This window comes from Hyla sarda, chromosome 12 (assembly GCF_029499605.1).
Source record: "Hyla sarda isolate aHylSar1 chromosome 12, aHylSar1.hap1, whole genome shotgun sequence".
Taxonomy (NCBI): domain Eukaryota; kingdom Metazoa; phylum Chordata; class Amphibia; order Anura; family Hylidae; genus Hyla; species Hyla sarda.
In genome coordinates, this window is record NC_079200.1 from 76,169,608 (window position 1) to 76,189,792 (window position 20,185).

Below are 20,185 nucleotides of genomic sequence, written 5' to 3' on the forward strand. Positions count from 1 at the left end.
TTTGTTATGCTTGATAAAGGCTATTACTGCCAAAACGTTGCTCTTGATATGGGAAAAATAAAGACTACCCAGCTTTTTTGAAGATCCTGACCTGTCTTGTGCTGTGATTTTGGACGCTTGCTCTATATATATATATATATATATATATATATATATATATATATATATACTTCCCTGGAGTACCCCTTTAAAGAGGTTATCTAGCAGAATACGCAATACCTTTCCTTACTCCTAGAATTCCACTTTCACTTCCCTGTTGTCTTGAATAGTGCAGCGCACGAATATTCCCAATGCTAATTTTTATGGTGAATATCCCAACTTCGCAAATTTGAAAATATTTCGAATATAGCGCTATACATTCGCAATTACAAATATTCAATTCTTTTTTTTTCACAGTACACATCACAGTATACATCACAGTGCTCATCCCTCCCTGCTTCCAGCTTGTGGTCAAGAAGGCTCCAATATTATTTACTGTGTGAGACAAATATTGATCCTCCCTTCTTTTAGTTTGTGGGCCAATGAGAATATTGCTGCGGAAGATCACGCGATATTGTGCATGCGAATTTGATGGCGAATGCGCATGCAACTTTTATGATTAATTTTCGCATTGAAAAAAAAGGCAGCGAATATTGCGAATATGCGATTTTCACGCATATAGGATGAATATTCGCCCATATATTCGCGAAATATCACAAATTTTAATATGACACTAGTCTTGAAAGAATAACTTTCAAGATGGAAGGGACACTTACCATATCATGAACATCGCATGGCAAGACCAAACCTGCATGTGATGACCAATGGTCGCACTATGTTGTCACAATATCTGGAACATTGTGTGGTTATTGGTCACCACATGCAGCTGTTTTTTTCTATACAGTCACTATAAATTTTGGTCCACTTTTATCCTTCATATATGATAAGGCCAGAGACTATCAATAGTATTCAGAATATTGGGCAAATGAGCCGAATGCTGACACATTCTATACAGAAAGCCCATTTTTTTAAGGAGAAACCCTGAATGCATCCACGTAAAATCCTCATAGTTGTGTTGTTGGTGACAAAATAAATCCTGACATCTGGTGCCCTGATATTGAATTTCTTCAGTAATTTACATTTACAAAATGATCATTTACATTTGTATAAAGTTACAATTTTTTTCTATAAGAAAAGCAAAAAAAATCGAAAATGCAGATCCTCTATGTGACTGTTCAATGAACTATCTGAAAATTAATAAAACCAGCTCCGCCGACTCTCTATACAATGCACGTTTTTCTTCAGCCCTTCTCATATAGTTGGGCCCTCGACCAATCAGAATCCAGGAGAGCCCCGTGTACTTATTCCTGTCCATCTCTACTCTTCTCATTGAGGCTTCTTTATTATCCCCAAGAGGAAGAATGAATGATCTCAAGTCGTTTTATGATGCAAATAGGAGGAGGGGGCTCCTTCCGCATCTATTTTAAAAGGAAATGAGCAAATTTTAAAGCAAAATTTTGATTAATTTTCTACATCTAAGATACAAAGAGTATCTGCATACAGAAAGAAAGATACAATTGTAGCTACATCTGTTCTCTGGATGATTTGAGGCAAAAGAAAGGACTTGTTACAACGCAATGAATATAAAAGAAAAAGGGTGTGAATATCTTTACAACCAATTTTATATTAATTCAATGGCCGGAATTTATCATTGTAGGTGTAAGTGAAGCATTTTTCTACATCTTTTTTTGTGTGCTGGTGATGTGAAGGAGAACCAAATTTATTAAACAGTCACAGAGCATTTGATAAATTTTGTGCAGGTCACATTTTCTGAAATTTCTCTCTTCACATACACCAAAAAGCTAAGCTAAGTCTGAGCTGTTGTTGTTTTAGAGAATATTCAGTGGCTTTGCCCCTTTTTTGCGCCTTTTTACAAAAAGGCGCAGTTCACAAAACCCTCCCATATCATGTGTATTGCCAAAATCTGTGGATTGCAACTCAAAATCAGCAGAAATGGGTAAATCAAAAGGTGCAAAAAAGGCGCAAATAAACCCTGCTTGCGCCTTTTTTGCACCTTAAGAAATAATGACAATGTGATAAGAAAAAAATGGAAGGGTCGTGACCAACCAGCCAAGTGAGCCAGATGTGAGGAGGGAAAGCTACTGAGCTCACAGATTTTTTTACTGCCTTTTCCATGCCACTAGGCCTCTCTATGCCTTCGACCACACTTTCCTGCATCTTTCATTACCTGGTGGTGCCTTTATGGGTGTCCACCTAGTTCACAGCCATTGCCCACTGTGCACACCCCATTCAATTCAGAGATTGCGGCATGTAATCAGAAGACCACCCTCCAGCTTGGGCACAGTGCATCTCCGGCCCTTAGGTGCTCTCCCCAGTCTGCTGATTTGTGATCTGAGCAATACTGGACTGGTTGACTCGGCCCATAGAGTGGATCTCCAGCTGTGGACTCCATCCACTCACAGTCTAGGTATTTAACTTGTGTATGTATAATATAGAGTTTTAGTGTGACCTGTATTGTATAACCTTTCAATGCAAGGCCGGACACAGGATCTCTGTGGCCAACACAATGGAGGAGATTTATCAAATCCTGTCCATAGGAAAAGTTGCTGAGTTGCCCATAGCAACCAATCAGATCGCTTCTTTCATTTATCGGAGGCCTTTTCAAGAATGAAAGTAGTGATCTGATTGTTTGCTATGGACCACTTAGCAGCTTTTCCTCTGGACAGGTTTTGATAAATCTCCCCCTCATAAACTTAGATCATAAAAACTATGGATAAGAATTACAGACCTAGACTGGTCAGGCATTGGAGACCTTTTAAGTAGCTTAAAGGGATACTCTGCCCCTAGACATCTTATCCCCTATCCAAAGGATAGGGGAGTAGATGTCTGATCATGGGGGTCCCGCGGCTGGGGACACATGCGAACTTCCTGCTGCACCTGGCGTTCGTTTAGAGAGTTGGGTGCAGCGCCAGAGGCTCGTGACTTCATGGCCACGCCCCTCAATGCAAGTCTATGGGAGGGTGCACGATGGCCATCATGCCCCCTTCCATAGACTTGCATTGAGGAGGCATGGTGGTGACATCACAAGCGGGGCGTGACCATGATGTCTGGAGCCTCCGCCCCGCATCGCTAGTCATCCAGCATGGAGCCTTGGATGTCTGGGGTGCCGCAGCCGAGACAGTGGGACCCCGCGATCAGACATCTTATCCCCTATCCTTTGGCTAGGGGATGAGATGTCTAGGGGCGGTGTACCCCTTTAAAGGTTAGTCACCTGGGCCTGAACTCTAAAGAACATATGATGCTCCAGCATTCACCTGATCAACCTCAGGATGGCTCTCTGATAGAATCTATATAGAGATGCTGAGGGGATTTCTTTGTTACAACTTGGTTATATATTGGAAACATCTTGAGGAGATCTCTTTGACCGACTGCAAGGACCTATACCATGAAAGATCTCTCACAAGGACTTTTATGCATCAATAATCATATGTAAGGATTTTCTTGTGTATGTCCCATTTCATTTCTTAAACTGCCTATTTTCACTCTTTATTATATTGTGTAATCTGTATGTCATTTGTTTTTGTATTTTTGTACATAGCACTGTGAAACCATTTTTCAGATTATATGTTTAAAGGGGTATTCCGCAGCATTCATAACATTTTGTTCTGCACACTTGGAGCGGGCAGCAGGATCATGATGTCTTGTGTTGGCCGCCCCCCTCCCATAGAGTTGCATTGAGGGGGCATGGCAGTGATGTCACAACGCTGCTGCCCGCACCCAGCGCTCTAAACGAACGCCAGTTGCTGCACAGAGATTGCAGGGGTCCCAGCAGCAGGACCCCTGCTATCAGACATTTTATCTCCTCTCCTTTGGATAAGGGATAAGATGTTTAGGGGCAGAGTATCCCTTTAATAATAAGCTCTGTTCTTAGCTCTCTACATATGAGCTCACCTTATTAGGGAGATCTCGGGATCTCACATCTATCTAGCATCATACAAAAGATAGTGTGATAGCCTGGGGTTGTAGGGCAGTAGGGGTAGGGGTGTTGCGGTACTATAGGATAAAGGGAGCTGTTAACCCTTGTCACTCGTGACGCCAGGGTGAGGGTTAAAACTCTGTAGTGGTGCTGGTCCTATAGCCACCCTTTCCAAGAGCGATAGGTGAGTGTAAAATAAATAGATTGTCCACAGCAGTGCTGAACTTAAAACTTGCAGGAATCTTTACTGAAGATTTTCTTTATATGCAATAACGGTAACAGTCCAGATAACAGAATCTTTACAAACAGCACAGACGTGATTGACAGATGCTTAGGACCGGAAAGTTCTTCTTTAGATTTTGAGGATTGTATTTGCATGGATCCGCCGGATTTAGGGGTTGGATTAGATCCGGAGATCTTGCGGAGATAGCGGGGAATTGTAAGAACTATCCGTCTCTAGCGCAGGCCTAAGCTGCAAGGCTTTGGGCCTAGTAATTTGTCTTGTAAGCTGCGGAGGTCCTACCTCGTCCAGAGTCAGCAACCCAAGAGAGCGACAATATGGCGCAGCTACCTTATATGGGCAGGGGCTGGCCGTTTTGGATTGGTCCACATCAGCTTTCACTCACCGTTACAATGGATTGTGGGTGATCGCATGTCCAAAACCACCAAAGGTCCTTCAGCAAACCATAGAGTTCTGAACTAAGTCATATGACCCGCAGGTCCTGCGACGCGTACAAGGTAGGAATCTTTAATAGCCATATTTACATGTTTATTTACATACATATTAACTAACTAAGGGGTGACGAGGGGCTAGCTCAGGTAGAGGACCCCCACTGTTCCTAGGGACTCTGTCTTTGGGGACCTCACCACAAGGTAACGTATGAAATGCGGTACCGGGACACCACAATAGCTTCAGCACGCCAATGTACTGTAGATAGAGTAGCTTTATTTCATCCAACAATCCAGTGATGCAATGTTTAAGCTACCAAACTGCACCCATTTCCTGAAAGCTGAATGACTGCAGTCTGGTAACCAAAATCACTGGATTGTTGGATGAAATAAACTTACTCTATTTTTTTCACTACATTGGCGTGCTGCAGCTATCTTTTATATACTGTTATCTGGAAGCCTGCTTGTCTGCACCTGTGCTGCTCTCCTTCGGTTTATCTTATATTATATCAGACAGAGTCTGATCAGCTTCTGTAGCCATGACAAAAAAGGCCATTATAAGACACTGACCGCAGCTTCTATAACACCTGCTCTGCAGTACTAGCATGGGGCAGGCAGCAGGGTGGGCGATTTTACATTCCCCGCCAGAAGCCATGATTGGTTGGCACCGACTGACCAATCTTGGCTCCTGGCAGGGAATGTGAAATCACATTGCCATTATTTTATATTCTCCACTGGAAGCTGTAATTAGTCAATCAGTCCCAACCAGTCCCGGCTCCTGGCAGGGAATATGAACTAACAGGAGGTGGACACAAACTTCAGGGGGAAAGTTGTTTTCTATGACAGCACCAATCACCCTGATCTTCTTGGCCTCCGGAGGCCGGATATGCCCAGAAGCGTCATGATTTGCTAGTAAGAATGCTAGTAAGTAAGTAAGATTTGCTAGTAACGGTTGGGGTGCAGGACTATCACCTTTAGCTCCAGGATGAGCCAGCTTGTCCTAATGTGGGAAGTACTCGCTAATTAATACGAACTGAAACGGCAATGATAAATGTACCCCAATAAGTTTATAAAGCTTTACATCATACATCAGTTTTTTTTTCACCCCTGTCAGACTTCACAGAATGGGTGAACTACCTCACCACTGCTGTCATAGATGCCATGGGACTGTTTATTTTTGCACCATTTTTGGGATGAGGTGATAGATTTGTTGTCAAGTATACAGTATAGCAAAAATAGAGATTAGCCCCTGAAATTCCACAAGGTGTGGGCTCGGTGGTGTGACTCCCCTCTAATGTACAACAATGCCCCATCCATTTTAACCTCTCCAGACTCCATAACCTCATATGGGTGATGGTTAGAGGACTACCTCGTTGCCCCCTGGTTATATGTCCCCCCCCCCCATAGTTATGGTCCCTCTTTCCCCACTTTCATACCTCCATGATGTATACTGATTGCAAGATTAAAAGAGACAAGTGAGAATGTCATCATTGGCTGCATTTTTATTGTAACTTTCTTTATTCAAGTTTACATTGTGTTTTTTGGTTTATTACTGGTACATTGCTTATTATTGTATGACATTGTTGTGCACTCATCTACTGAAAATAAAAAAAAGAAGAAATGGAAGGAATTGTTACAATACAATTCTTTACTTAAATGGGGTTTTTACCACAAGTACCGCAAGTTATCGCTATCTTCAAGAGCGGCGACCCATACACATCCCTCAATTCCATTCTGGTGGGAGACTGGGGGTCCCCATGTTCAAGATTGTGGGTCATAGTAGTGAGACTCCTCACAATCACATAGGTATCATATCCTGTAACTATGGAAAAAACCCATTTAGAGGTGTTGTCCAGTTTAGAAATATATTTTAGAATGAGATGTGAACATAACATTCATAATATACTTGAAGTTGATAAGGAGTTAAGTGTAGAAACTTAAAAAAATTCAAATTCAGCAAATTCTTTCATGTGGGATTCCTTGGCCTAGATTCTCCCCTGCTAAATATCTCTGCAATGTCTCAATGAAAGGGAAAGATTTATAAGTGATAGGAATGAGATTTTCAGTGAATCACAGCAAAAACGATGAAATCTTTCAGAAAGAAATTAAGCAGAGAAAATTGAACTGGTGGCTTAATTCTAAGTGAAATTCACTGTACTTCATGATAACAATATGTGTGTTAATTCTCACATGTTCTGCGCTGTCATTTCCACTCCATGTGCTGCAGCCCATGAAGATACTATTAACCTCCATGTAACCACATTATGCTGATATAAAATAGGGGGAAAGAAAGTAAAACATCAGAGAAAGTCACAAGTGAGTTAACATTAATAATGACAAAACATAGTAAAGTCACAATTAATATTAATATCAGCAAAGAGGTTTTCCTGGTTCACTTTTACATTTTAATGTCCTTTATGTAAGAAAGGAGCAAACATTTTATTATGTTCTTATTCTGTGGTCTTAACCGTCCTTTATAGTCACGAATATAACTACTAAAATACTGTCCTGTATCTACAAGAATATAACTACAATAATACTGCCTCTTATGTACATGAATATAGCTACTACAGTGACCCCCCGACCTACGATGGCCCCGACATATGATGAAATCGACATACGATGGCCTCTCAGAGGCCATCACATGTCGATGTCAGCATCGACATACGATGCTTTTTTATGTCGGGGCCATCGCATTAACTGCTATCCGACAGCGCAAAATGCTTAAGCTGCTGCCGGATAGCAGCTTAATGTTCCCCGTGTGGTGCGGTAAGTATTACTTACCCCTCCACGATGTTCTGGGGTGCCTTCCGGGTCCAGCGCTGGTCTTCCGGTGTCTTCTCGGCCCTCTCCGATGACGTCAATATGCTGCTGCGCACGCCATCCAATAGGAATGGCGTACGCAGCGGCGTAATGACGTCACTACGCAGGCCCAGTAAGGCCTTGCGGAAGACAGAAGAGGACCGGAGAATACAGAAGAGGACCGGAGAAGACAGCGGAGGACCGGAGAAGACAGCGGAGAGGCCTGGGATCACCATCGGGAGCGTCGGGGACACCATCTCGAGCGGCGGGGACAGGTGAGTACAGCTTCCTATACTTTACATTGCACGAATCCCTCAACATACAATGGATTCGACCAATGATGGCTCGTTTGGAACAAATTACCATCGCATGTTGAGGGACCACTGTATAATACTGCTGCCTACAGGAGATACTTGAAAAATTTGAATATCTTGCAAAAGTTCCTTTATTTCAGTAATGCAACTTAAAAGGAGAAACTAATATATGAGAGAGACTCATTACATGCAAAGCAAGATAGTTCAAGCCGTGATTTTTCATAATTGGGATGATTATGGCTTACAGCTCATGAAAACCCCAAATCCACAATCTCAGAAAATTAGAATATTACATGTAATCAAGAAAACAAGAATTGTACATGGAACAATATCGGACCTATGAAAATATAGGCATGCATATGTACTTAGTACTTGGTTTGGGCCCCTTTTGCAGCAATTACTGCCTCAATGTGGCATGGTATGGAAGCTATAAGCCTGTGGTACTGCTGAGGTGTTATTGAAGACCAGGATGCTTCAATAATGGCCTTCAGCTCTTCTGCATTGTTTGGTCTCATGTCTCATCTTTCTCTTGGCAATGCTCTATAGATTCTCTATGGGGTTCAGGTCAGTCGAGTTTGCTGGTAAATCAAGCACAGTAATCCCATGGTCATTGAACCAGGTTTTGGTGCTTTTGGCAGTGTGGGAAGGTGCCAAGTCCTGCTGGGAAATGAAGTCAGCATCCCCGTAAAGCTTGTCTGTGGAAGGAAGCATGAAGGGCTCCAAAATCTGGTAGACGGATGCGGTGACCCTGGACTTAATGAAGCACAGTGGACCAACACCAGCAGATGACATGGCTCCCCAAATCAACACAAACTGTGGAAACTTCACACTGGACTTCAAGCATCTTGCAGTGTGTGCCTCTCCATTCTTCCTCCATACTCTGGGTCCTTGGTTTCCAAATGAGATGCAAAACTTGAATAGAGGACTTTGGACCTCTGAGCAACAGACCAGGTCTGTTTTTCTTTAGCCCAGGTAAGACGCTTCTGACATTGTTTGTTGTTCAGCCGCGGTTTGACAAGAGGAATACGACCAGGGGCGGACACAGACAACAGAGGACCCCTGTGCAAAGAATATGCCTGGGCCCCCCCCCCAGGTAATATGTTTGCTAGGTAAGCAGGTAGTGCGTTTGCAAGTAGTAAATTAGGTAAGTAGAACATTCTCTAAGTAGGTAGGCAAGTAGTAAGTTTGCAAGTTATTTAGGCAGGTAGTAAGTTCAGTTGGTAGGAAGGCAAGTAAAAGGTTTGCCGCTAGGTAGGTAGGTTACCGTATATTCTCGAGTATAAGCCAACCCGAATATAAGCCGAGGCCCCTAATTTCACCCCAAAATCCCAGGAAAAGTTATTGACTCGAGTATAAGCCTAGGGTGGGAAATACATCATCCCCCCTGTCATCATCCAGACCCCCGTCATTAACACCCTCATCATCATCACCCTGTCATCATCACCCTGTCATCATCCCCCCTTCATCATCCCCCCTTCATCATCACCGCCTGTCATCATCCCCCCTTCATCATCCCACCCCCCCTTCATCATCCCCTTGTCATCATCCCACACATCCCCTTGTCATCATCCCCACCCCCCTTCATCATCCCCTTGTCATCATCCCACACACCCCCTTCATCATCCCCTTGTCATCATCCCCACCCCCCTTCATCATCCCCTTGTCATCATCCTTTTGTCATCATCCTCTTGTCATCATCCCACCCCCCCCCTTCATCATCCCCCTGTCATCATCCCACACACCCCCCTTCATCATCCCCTTGTCATAATCCCACCCCCCCCTTCATCATCCCCTTGTCATCATCACCACATGTCATCATCATCACCGCTTGTCAATGTCTGATACAGTGGTCTTCAACCTGCGGACCTCCAGATGTTTCAAAACTACAACTCCCAGCAAGCCCGGGCAGCCATCGGCTGTCTGGGCTTGCTGGGAGTTTTAGTTTTGAAACCTCTGGAGGTCCGCAGGTTGAAGACCACTGCGGCCTTCGACATCATCCAGCCCCCTCTCACCCCCTTTAGTTCTGTGCTCGGCGCTGGTCCGGTGCTGCAGGACTGTCCGGTGGGGAGGTCGTCCGGTGGGATAGTGGTTCCGGGCTGCCATCTTCACCGGGGGGCCTCTTCTCCGCGCTTCGGGCCCGGAATAGAGGCGTTGCCTTGACGATGACGCAGAGGGACGTTGGTAATGAACGTACCTCTGCGTCGTCGTCAAGGCAACATGGCTATTCCGGGCCCGAAGCGCGGAGAAGAGGGCCCCCCCCCCCGATGAAGATGGCAGCCCGGAACCACTATCCCACCGGACGACCTCCCCACTGGACAGTCCTGCAGCACCGGACCACACCGGAGTACAGAACTAAAGGGGGTGAGAGGGGCTGGATGATGTCGAAGGCCGCAGTGGTCTTCAACCTGCGGACCTCCAGAGGTTTCAAAACTACAACTCCCAGCAAGCCCGGACAGCCGATGGCTGCCCGGGCTTGCTGGGAGTTGTAGTTTTGAAACCTCTGGAGGTCCACAGGTTGAAGACCACTGAGGGCGGAGAGTTCATTCGAGTATAAGCCGAGGGGGGTGTCTTCAGCGCGAAAAATCGTGCTGAAAAACTCGGCTTATACTCGAGTATATACGGTATACGTTTGTTAGGTAGGCAGGAAAAGCATTTGCTAGGTAGGTAATATGTTTGGTTGGTAGGTGGTGTGGCCACGCTACATTTGGTAGGTAGGCCCTTAGTCCAGTGTTTTCCAAACAGGCTTTGGCTGTTTGGGCATGCTGGGAGTTGTAGTTTTGCAACAGCTGGAGGCACTCAGGTTGGGAAACACTGGACTAAGGGCCCAACTACCCACCAAAATGCCACCTTCTGCTGCAAAACTCTAACTTCCAGCTTAAGACTGTTCGAGCATGCTGGGAGTTGTAGTTTTGCAACAGATGGAGAGACAATGTTTCGAAAACACTGCCGTAGTTAGTGTTTCCCAACCTGGGGGCCTCCAGCTGTTGCAAAACTACAACTCCCAGCATGCCCGGACAGTCTTAAGTGGGAGTTAGAGTTTTTCAACAGCTGGAGGCACCCAGGTTGGAAAATAATGGACTAAGGACCTACTTACCAAACCTGAGTGTCTCCAGCTGTTGCAGAACTATAACTCCCAGCATGCCTGGACAGCTAAAGACTGTCAGGGGAATGCTGGGAGTTGTAGTTTTGCAACAGCTGGAAGTCCCTAGGTTGGAAAATACTGACTAAGGCAGTGTTTTCAAAACAGTGTCTCTCCAGGGGGTCCAAAACTACAACTCCCAGCATTCCCGGACAGTCTCTAGCTGTCAAGGCATGCTGGAAGTTATAGTTTTGCAACAGCTGGAGGCACACTTATTTGTAAACACTGGTGTAACACTGGAGGCACACTGATTTGTAAAACTGGTGCTGAAACAATGATGACACTGAGCGCACCGTGATTCACTGACCTGCAGGAAAAGCAGAAGGCGGCGAACAGAGAACGGGACATCAATATTGGAGCAATGGGGGAGCATAGACAGTTGAGTTAGTTTCTTTTGGAATAATTTTCATCCCTGCCACAGTGGATAAAACTAAAATAAAATACTAAAAAAGCCAGCAAGTAGAAGTAAAACGTCCGTCTTTATTGAGGGTTCTTCCTTAAAAGCCATCACGGTGGCAGACAAACCGTGAACATATCAAAAATATGAAATATTGCACAAACAGAGGGGGGTCCCAAGCATGGCTGACGCGTTTCTGATCTATCGATCCTTACTCATAGCCTGTAGATCCTCAAATGAGGCACCCTTATATACTCCAGGACATTTTCCCCATTCCCACAGGAAGGGGAGGGACAGGTCCACATCACATGTGCACGTGATTAAAACAAAAACATGGGACCAAACACAGATAAATTATTCGGAGACATATCAGTAATGTAATATTAAATCTGTTTTGCTATTTAGACCATGGGGTTGAATGCAATTCAAAAGATAAATCCACATGATTTCCCTATTGTGGAGGGATCGAATATGGTCACCTCCCCTTTTATTTAGCTTCACCTTCTCAATGCCTGAGAACCTGAGGGAAGTGGTGTCTGAATTATGACATATTAGAAAATGTTTAGATGTGTTAGAAATGTTCGAGCTTAAAGGGCCAGCAGCATGTCTAATGTGCTCTTGCATGTGTTTTTTAAGGGACCTTTTGGTGGAACCCACATATGTTAAGTGACATTGTGTGCACATGATTTTATATAAAACAAAAGTGCTATCACAGTTTATAAAGTTGTGAATGACATGGCATTTGCCATCCACCGTACCTTCTATTTTCTGGCATTTTTTGGCAAAGGGACATACCACACACCGCGTTTTACCGCACTTGTGGAAGCCCTTGGTGCTAATCCACTGGGTGGTAACACTAGCCGTGTCCACCATACTGGGAACAAGGAGATTGGATAGAGTAGGTGCCCGCCTCGCTGCAAATCTCACACCTGACTTTATAATCTCCCCTACCGTGGGATCTGTTGATAGCAAAGGTAAGTGTTTAATTACAATGCGTTTGATGTCATTAAATTCTGGACTGTACGTGGTGACAAATGTAGGACAATCTTGTGATTCAGTTGGTTGCTTACTTGTAAAAAGGGATTTTCGATCCATAGGATCCACTCTCGACCAAGCTTTTTTCAAGAGCCATCCAGGGTAACCTCGAGCCGCCAGGCGTGTGCATGCTGCATCAGCTTCCCTGCGGAACTGTTCCGCTTAATTCGTATAAATTCACCTACTGGTATGGCTCTTACTGTTTGTTTGGAATGGCATGAATTCGCCCTTCGGATGGTATTGCCTGATATCTTTTTTTCTATAAGGATCAACCTCAATTTTATTTGTATCATGGTTACCACGTAATATGACATCCAAAAAGGGGGTTTCACTTTTACACCATGTGTGGGTAAACGTAAGATTGAACCGATTATTATTGATATATGTCATGAATGCATCAACGGTCAGATGGTCGGACGACCAAATGATGACCACATCGTCTACATACCTCCCATACCATGCGAGGCACGTGGAAAATGGATTGGTGTCAGAAAAACTGCTCCTCCCACCAAAAAACAAAAAGCTTAGCCCGAGCTGGTGATGACTTTGCTCCCATTGAAGCACCCGTGCGCTGCAAATAAAAATTGTTACCAAACATAAAATAATTGTGTTTTAACACAAAATCTACCACCTCAATAATGTAATGTCTCAAATCCACAGAATATTTAGAAAATCTCATCAGTATATCCGAGATAGCTGATAATGCCAGGTTTTTCGGAATACTGGAATAGAGCGATTCAATGTCGCAAGTAAGCCACGACAGAGAATCGCTCCATGGGAATTCATCCATGATTTTTAGCAAGTGCTTAGTGTCCTTGATATAACTTGGGCATTGCATAACCAGAGGTTGCAGTACTGAGTCCAACCACTCGCATAGGTGCTCGTTATGGGATCCGATCCCCGCCCCAATCGGACGCATCGGCGGCGGAAATCGGTCCTTATGCAGCTTGGGTAGCGAGTGGAAGATAGGAATAATTGGAGCATGCACGTAAATATAATCCACTTCTTTTTGGGTCAAAATTGATCTGGCTTTCCCCTCTTCAAACAGAGTCAACAGTTCTTTTTTAAAAGGTTCAGTGGGATTCCCACAAAGTTTAAGGTAAGTTTTATCATTAGATAGTAGATTTTCATTTAAATTGATATACAGTCCCGTGTCCATACATACTACCGAGCCGCCTTTATCGGCGGATCGGATCGTCAAATTTTTGTTTTTCTTTAATTTCTTTATGGCAGCAGCCTCCTTTTTATTCAAATTAGGACGAGTTGTATTGGACATTAGGGAAATGTAGATATGTGTAGCTCAACCACAGAAAAATTAGCGAGGTTAACTAAAAGCTCTCCCCCACAGAGGGATGCAGACAAGTGAAAAAATAGAATATTAGTCCTCAGCTCAATATCAGGAAAAAGATTGATACCAGACATCCCCCATCAATCTTTTTCCTGATATTGAGCTGAGGACTAATATTCTATTTTTTCACTTGTATTGGACATTACTTTTGATTGTAGATTAACCAAATCTTTCATGATAAGGTCCTGGAACCAATCAAAAATTGCTGGTCTGGTCTGCATGGGGTAAAAATTTTGGTTTTTAGTGGAGAAGGTATGTGCAGTATTCACTTCATCACAAATTGATATCCCACTATTTTCAAGGAGACAGAGATCTCTAAAAGCAATTTGTTCTGCTAACGTATGCATTAGTGGTAAATCAGGGTTTATAGAAAGTTGAGGTGGGTCCGATGGTTCATCAGCATTTTCCACAAAAAAATGTTTCTTAACTGTGAAAGTTCTCACAAATTTGTTTATATCCATAATTGTCCGATAAACATCAAAATGATGTGTAGGAGAGAAACCCAGTCCTTTCCACAGGACCGAGGTTTCTTCATCTGTAATTATTTGTGCAGAAATGTTAATGACTTGAAAATCCTCTTTTATTACTTTTTCCGTTTGTCCTTGTTACGCTCCGAAGCTCTTCTTCCTATGTTTTCTGCCACCGCGCCTTCCTCGTTTTTTGATTGTCTTCTCGCATTGCGATTCTTGTGAGTGTTCACATATTGCGGTTCTGAGTCCCCGCTAGTGTCCGTGCTATCTGAACAATCTGAATTTTCAGTAAACCCCTGGTCAGAAGAACTAAATTCCCATGGAGCGATTCTCTGTCGTGGCTTACTTGCGACATTGAATCGCTCTATTCCAGTATTCCGAAAAACCTGGCATTATCAGCTATCTCGGATATACTGATGAGATTTTCTAAATATTCTGTGGATTTGAGACATTACATTATTGAGGTGGTAGATTTTGTGTTAAAACACAATTATTTTATGTTTGGTAACAATTTTTATTTGCAGCGCACGGGTGCTTCAATGGGAGCAAAGTCATCACCAGCTCGGGCTAACCGTTTTGTTTTTTGGTAGGAGGAGCAGTTTATTTTTTCTGACACCAATCCATTTTCCACATGCCTCGCATGGTATGGGAGGTATGTAGACGATGTGGTCATCATTTGGTCGTCCGACCATCTGACCGTTGATGCATTCATGACATATATCAATAATAATCAGTTCAATCTTAAAGGGGTATTCCAGGCAAAAAACTTTTTTATATATATCAACTGGCTCCAGAAAGTTAAACAGATTTGCAAATTACTTCTATTAAAAAATCTTAACCCTTTCAGTACTTATGAGCTTCTGAAGTTAAGGTTGTTATTTTCTGTCTAAGTGCTCTCTGATGACACCTGTCTCGGGAAACGCCCAGTTTAGAAGAGGTTTGCTATGGGGATTTGCTTCTAAACTGGGCGTTGCCCGAGACAGAGGACTTAGACAGAAAAAAACAACCTTAACTTCAGAAGGTCATAAGTACTGAAAGGATTAAGATTTTTTAACCCCTTCAGGACCAAGCCCATTTTGGCCTTAAGGACCAGAGCGTTTTTTGCACATCTGACCACTGTCACTTTAAACATTAATAACTCTGGAATGCTTTTAGTTATCATTCTGATTCCGAGATTGTTTTTTCGTGACATATTCTACTTTAACATGGTGGTAAATTTTTGTGGTGACTTGCATCCTTTCCTTGTGAAAAATCCTAAAATTTTATGAAAAATTTAAAAATTTTGCATTTTTCTAACTTTGAAGCTCTCTGCTTGTAAGGAAAATGTATATTACAAATAAAAAAATTTTTTATTCACATATACAATATGTCTACTTTATGTTTGCATCATAAAAGTGACGAGTTTTTACTTTTGGAAGACACCAGAGGGCTTCAAAGTTCAGCAGCAATTTTCCAATTTTTCACAAAATTTTCAAACTCACTATTTTTCAGGGACCAGTTCAGGTTTGAAGTGGATTTGAAGGGTCTTCATATTAGAAATACCCCACAAAAGACCCCATTATAAAAACTGCACCCCCCAAAGTATTCAAAATGACATTCAGTCATCATTTTAACCCTTTAGGTGTTTCACAGGAATAGAAGCAAAGTGAAGGAGAAAATTCACAATCTTCATTTTTTACACTCGCATGTTCTTGTAGACCCAATTTTTGAATTTTTACAAGGAGTAAAAGGAGAAAATTTATACTTATATTTGTAGCCCAATTTCTCTCGAGTAAGCACATACCTCATATGTCTATGTAAAGTGTTCGGCGGACGCAGTAGAGGGCTCAGAAGGGAAAGAGCGATAAGGGAATTTTGGAGAGTACGTTTTTCTGAAATGGTTTTTGGGGGGCATGTTGCATTTAGGAAGCCCCTATGGTGCCAGAACAGCAAAAAACCCTCACATGGCATACCATTTTGGAAACTAGACCCCTTGAGGAACATAATAGGAATAAAGTGAGCCTTAATACCCCACAGGTGTTTCACGACTTTTGCATATGTAAAAAAAAAAAATTTTTTTTCACTAAAATGTGTGTTTCCCCCAAATTTCACATTTTTCCAAGGGTTAATAGCAGGAAATAGCCCCCAATATTTGTAACCCCTTCTCTTCTGAGTATGGAGGTATCCCATAAGTTGACCTGAAGTGCACTATGGGCGAACTACAATGCTCAGAAGAGAAGGAGTCATATTTGGCTTTTTGAGAGCAAATTTTGCTCGGGGGGCATGTCGCATTTAGGAAGCCCCTATGGTGCCAGAACAGCAAAAAAAAAACACATGGCATACCATTTCGGAAACTAGACCCCTTGAGGAATGTAATAAGGAATAAAGTGAGCCTTATTACCCCACAGGTGTTTCACGACTTTTGCATTATGTAAAAAAAAAAAAAAAAATTTCCACTAAAATGTGTGTTTCCCCCCAAATTTCACATTTTTGCAAGGGTTAATAGTAGGAAATACCCCCCAATATTTGTAACCCCTTCTCTTCTGAGTATGGAGGTACCCCATAAGTTGACCTGAAGTGCACTATGGGCGAACTACAATGCTCAGAAGAGAAGGAGTCATATTTGGCTTTTTGAGAGCAAATTTTGCTCGGGGGGCATATCGCATTTAGGAAGCCCCTCTGGTGCCAGAACAGCAAAAAAAAACACATGGCATACCATTTTGGAAACGAGACCCCTTGAGGAACGTAACAAGGGGTACAGTGAGCATTTGCCCCCCACTGGTGTCTGACAGATCTTTGGAACAGTGGGCTGTACAAGTCTTCATTTTCACGGACCACTGTTCCAAAGATCCGTCAGACACCTGTGGGGGGTCAATTCTCACTGCACCCCTCATTACATTCCATGAGGGGTGTCGTTTCCGAAATGGGGTCACATGTGGGGTTTTGTTTTTTTTGCGTTTGTCAAAATCGCTGTAACAATCAGCCACCCCTGTGCAAATCACCTCAAATGTACATGGTGCGCTCTCCCTTCTGGGCCTTGTTGTGCGCCCCCAGAGCACTTTGCGCTCACATATGGGGTATCTCTGTAGTCGGGAGAAATTGTGTTACAAATTTTGGGGGGCTTTTTTCCCTTTTACCTCTTGTGAAAATGTAAAGTATAGGGCAACATCAGCATGTTAGTGTAAAAAATTTAATTTTTTTACACTAACATTCTGGTGTAGACCCCAACATTTCCTTTTCATGAAGGGTTAAAGAAGAAAAAGCCCCCCAAACCTTGTAACGCAATTTCTCCCGAGTACGGCGATACCCCATATGTCGCCCTAAACTGTTGCCTTGAAATACGACAGGACTCCAAAGTGAGAGCGCCGTGCGCATTTGAGGCCTAAATTAGGGATTTGCATAGGGGTGGACATAGGGGTATTCTACGCCAGTGATTCCCAAACAGGGTGCCTCCAGCTGTTGCAAAACTCCCAGCATGCCTGGACAGTCAACGGCTGTCCGGCAATACTGGGAGTTGTTGTTTTTCAACAGCTGGAGGGTCTGCTTTGGAAACAGTGGCGTACCGGACGTTCTTATTGGGGGAGGGGGGCTGTGTAGGGGTATGTGTATATGTAGTGTTTTTAACTTTTTATTTTATTTTGTGTTAGTGTAGTGTAGTGTTTTTAGGGTACAGTCACATGGGCGGGGGATTACAGCGAAATTTGCTGCATCTCAAGATGCGAGAAACCCACTGTAAAAGCCTCGCCCATGTGAATGTACCCTGTACATTCACAGGGGGGGGGGGTGCACCAGCTGTTGCAAAACCACAACTCCCAGCATGCATGGTCTGTTAGTGCATGCTGGGAGTTATAGTTTTGCAACAGCTGGAGGCACACAGGTTAGGAAACACTGAATTAGAAACAGACAATGTTTCCCAACCAGTGTGTCTCCAGTTGTTGCAAAACTACAACTCCCAGCATGCCCAGACAGCTGATGGGCATGCTGGGAGTTGTAGTTCGGCAACATCTGAAGGGCCAGATGTTGCTGAACTAAAACTCCCAGCATGCCTGGACAGTCAGTGCATACTGGGAGTTGTAGTTTTGCAACATCTGGAAGAGCACAGATTGGAGACCATTATACAATGGTCTCCAAACTGGGGCCCTCCAGATGTTGCAAAACTACAACTCCCAGCATGCATGGTCTGTTAGTGCATGCTGAGAGTTATAGTTTTGCAACAGATGGAGGCACACAGGTTAGGAAACACTGAGTTAGAAACAATGTTTCCCAACCAGTGTGTCTCCAGTTGTTGCAAAACTACAACTCCCAGCATGCCCAGACAGCTGAAGGGCATGCTGGGAGTTGTAGTTCGGCAACATCTGAAGGGCCAGATGTTGCTGAACTAAAACTCCCAGCATGCCTGGGCAGTCAGTGCATGCTGGGAGTTGTAGTTTTGCAACAGCTGGAAGAGCACAGATTGGAGACCATTATACAATGGTCTCCAAACTGGGGCCCTCCAGATGTTGCAAAACTACAACTCCCAGCATGCCCAGACAGCCAAAGGCTGTCTAGGCATGCTGGGAGTTGTAGTTTTCAGACTCCTAGAAGCAGCAGTGAAGATCTTCACTGCTGCTTCTGAGGACCATATACTAACCTGCCGGTCCCGTCGCTGCTCGTCCATGTGGCCGGTCCTGCCGCTGCTCCTCGGTCCCGCCAGGTAAGGCCGCCGGTCCCCTGATGTCCCCCCCCTATGCCGCAGGTCCCCCGAGCCCCCGCAGCCATCGTCCCCCATTCTGCCCGACTTACAGGGGCGGGCAGTGCGGGGGATCTGAACTTTCACCCCAGATCACTGTGATTGGTCCACAGGGACCAATCACAGTGATCGCTGACCAGGACCATCAATGGATGGTCCTGGGGGTGAAGCAGAAGTTGTCCCCTGCTGGAAACAGCGGGACTTCTGCCAGTTAACCCGTGCGATGCTGCGCATTGCCGGGTTAACTGAATGTCATTTATAAACGCCGGGATGCGCGAACGCACTGCACAACCCGGCGTTTATATATGACATTCTGCGGGAAGGGGTTAATAGAAGTAATATACAAATCTGTTTAACTTTCTGGAGCCAGTTGATATATAAAAAAAAGTTTTGGCCTGGAATACCCCTTTAAGTCCCAGGATGCCCTTGGTCCTAGTGGGGTTAAAAGGTCAAAAGATTAAAATATATAAGCTAAGAAGACACTGTGAAGTACAGGGATATACCCGGCAGGCCTGGAGAAATATTTTTCTAAAAGATGTTTTTATGTACTTGATGTATTTCTAGGTGTATATTAATATATATATATATATATATATATATATATATATATATATATAAATATATATATATATATATATATATGTCAAAGAAGAAAGCAGCATTTCTAAAGCGTGAGTAGGTGCCTCCAGCTAGGATCCGGGTCCAGGATTCTGCATACGTAGTTCCAAGGAAAATGCTGCGGCACTCAAGGTATGGTGAAAAAATGAAAACTATTTATTCATCCCAAATGTGCAAAGAGCAACGTTTCAATGGTCTCACACCAAGTGGCTTGATAATGATGGTGTGAGACCATTGAAACGTTGCTCTTTGCACATTTGGGATGAATAAATAGTTTTCATTCTTTCACCATACCTTGAGTGCCGCAGCATTTTCCTTGGAACTACGTATGCAGAATCCTGGACACGGACCCTAGCTGGAGGCACCTACTCACGCTTGGAACTATATATATATATATATATATATATATATATATATATATATATATACATATATATATATATATATATATATATATATATACACACAAATCAAAAAATATGTTGCAGTCTCTTGTAATACCTTTTTTATTGGACTAACAGAATTTTGTAGAGACAAGCTTTCAGGATTCCTCCCTTTATCAAGTCCAATAGTCAAGGACTAATGATCAAAGGACTTTATAAATTATCAGGGAGGAATCCCAAAAGCTTGTCTCTACAAAATTCTGTTAGTCCAATAGAAAAGGTATTACAATCTGCATCACTGGACTAATACGGCTACTCACATTTAC

At 43.4% G+C, this 20,185-nt stretch overlaps 1 protein-coding gene and 1 long non-coding RNA gene across 2 annotated transcripts in view; both read right to left on the reverse strand.

The window, feature by feature from the left end:
• LOC130296586 (uncharacterized) overlaps positions 1-20,185 on the reverse strand; it is a 62,890-nt gene that overhangs the window by 14,543 nt on the left and 28,162 nt on the right. The gene's annotated exons all lie outside the window — the stretch shown is intronic.
• On the reverse strand, positions 11,630-12,411 carry LOC130296585 (uncharacterized). Its single transcript, XM_056548277.1, has 2 exons — positions 12,368-12,411; positions 11,630-12,256 (listed from the first exon to the last, which is right to left on the reverse strand). Exons 1-2 carry the CDS (start codon positions 12,390-12,392, stop codon positions 11,667-11,669), a joined length of 615 nt encoding a protein of 204 aa, XP_056404252.1. The 5' UTR covers positions 12,393-12,411; the 3' UTR covers positions 11,630-11,666.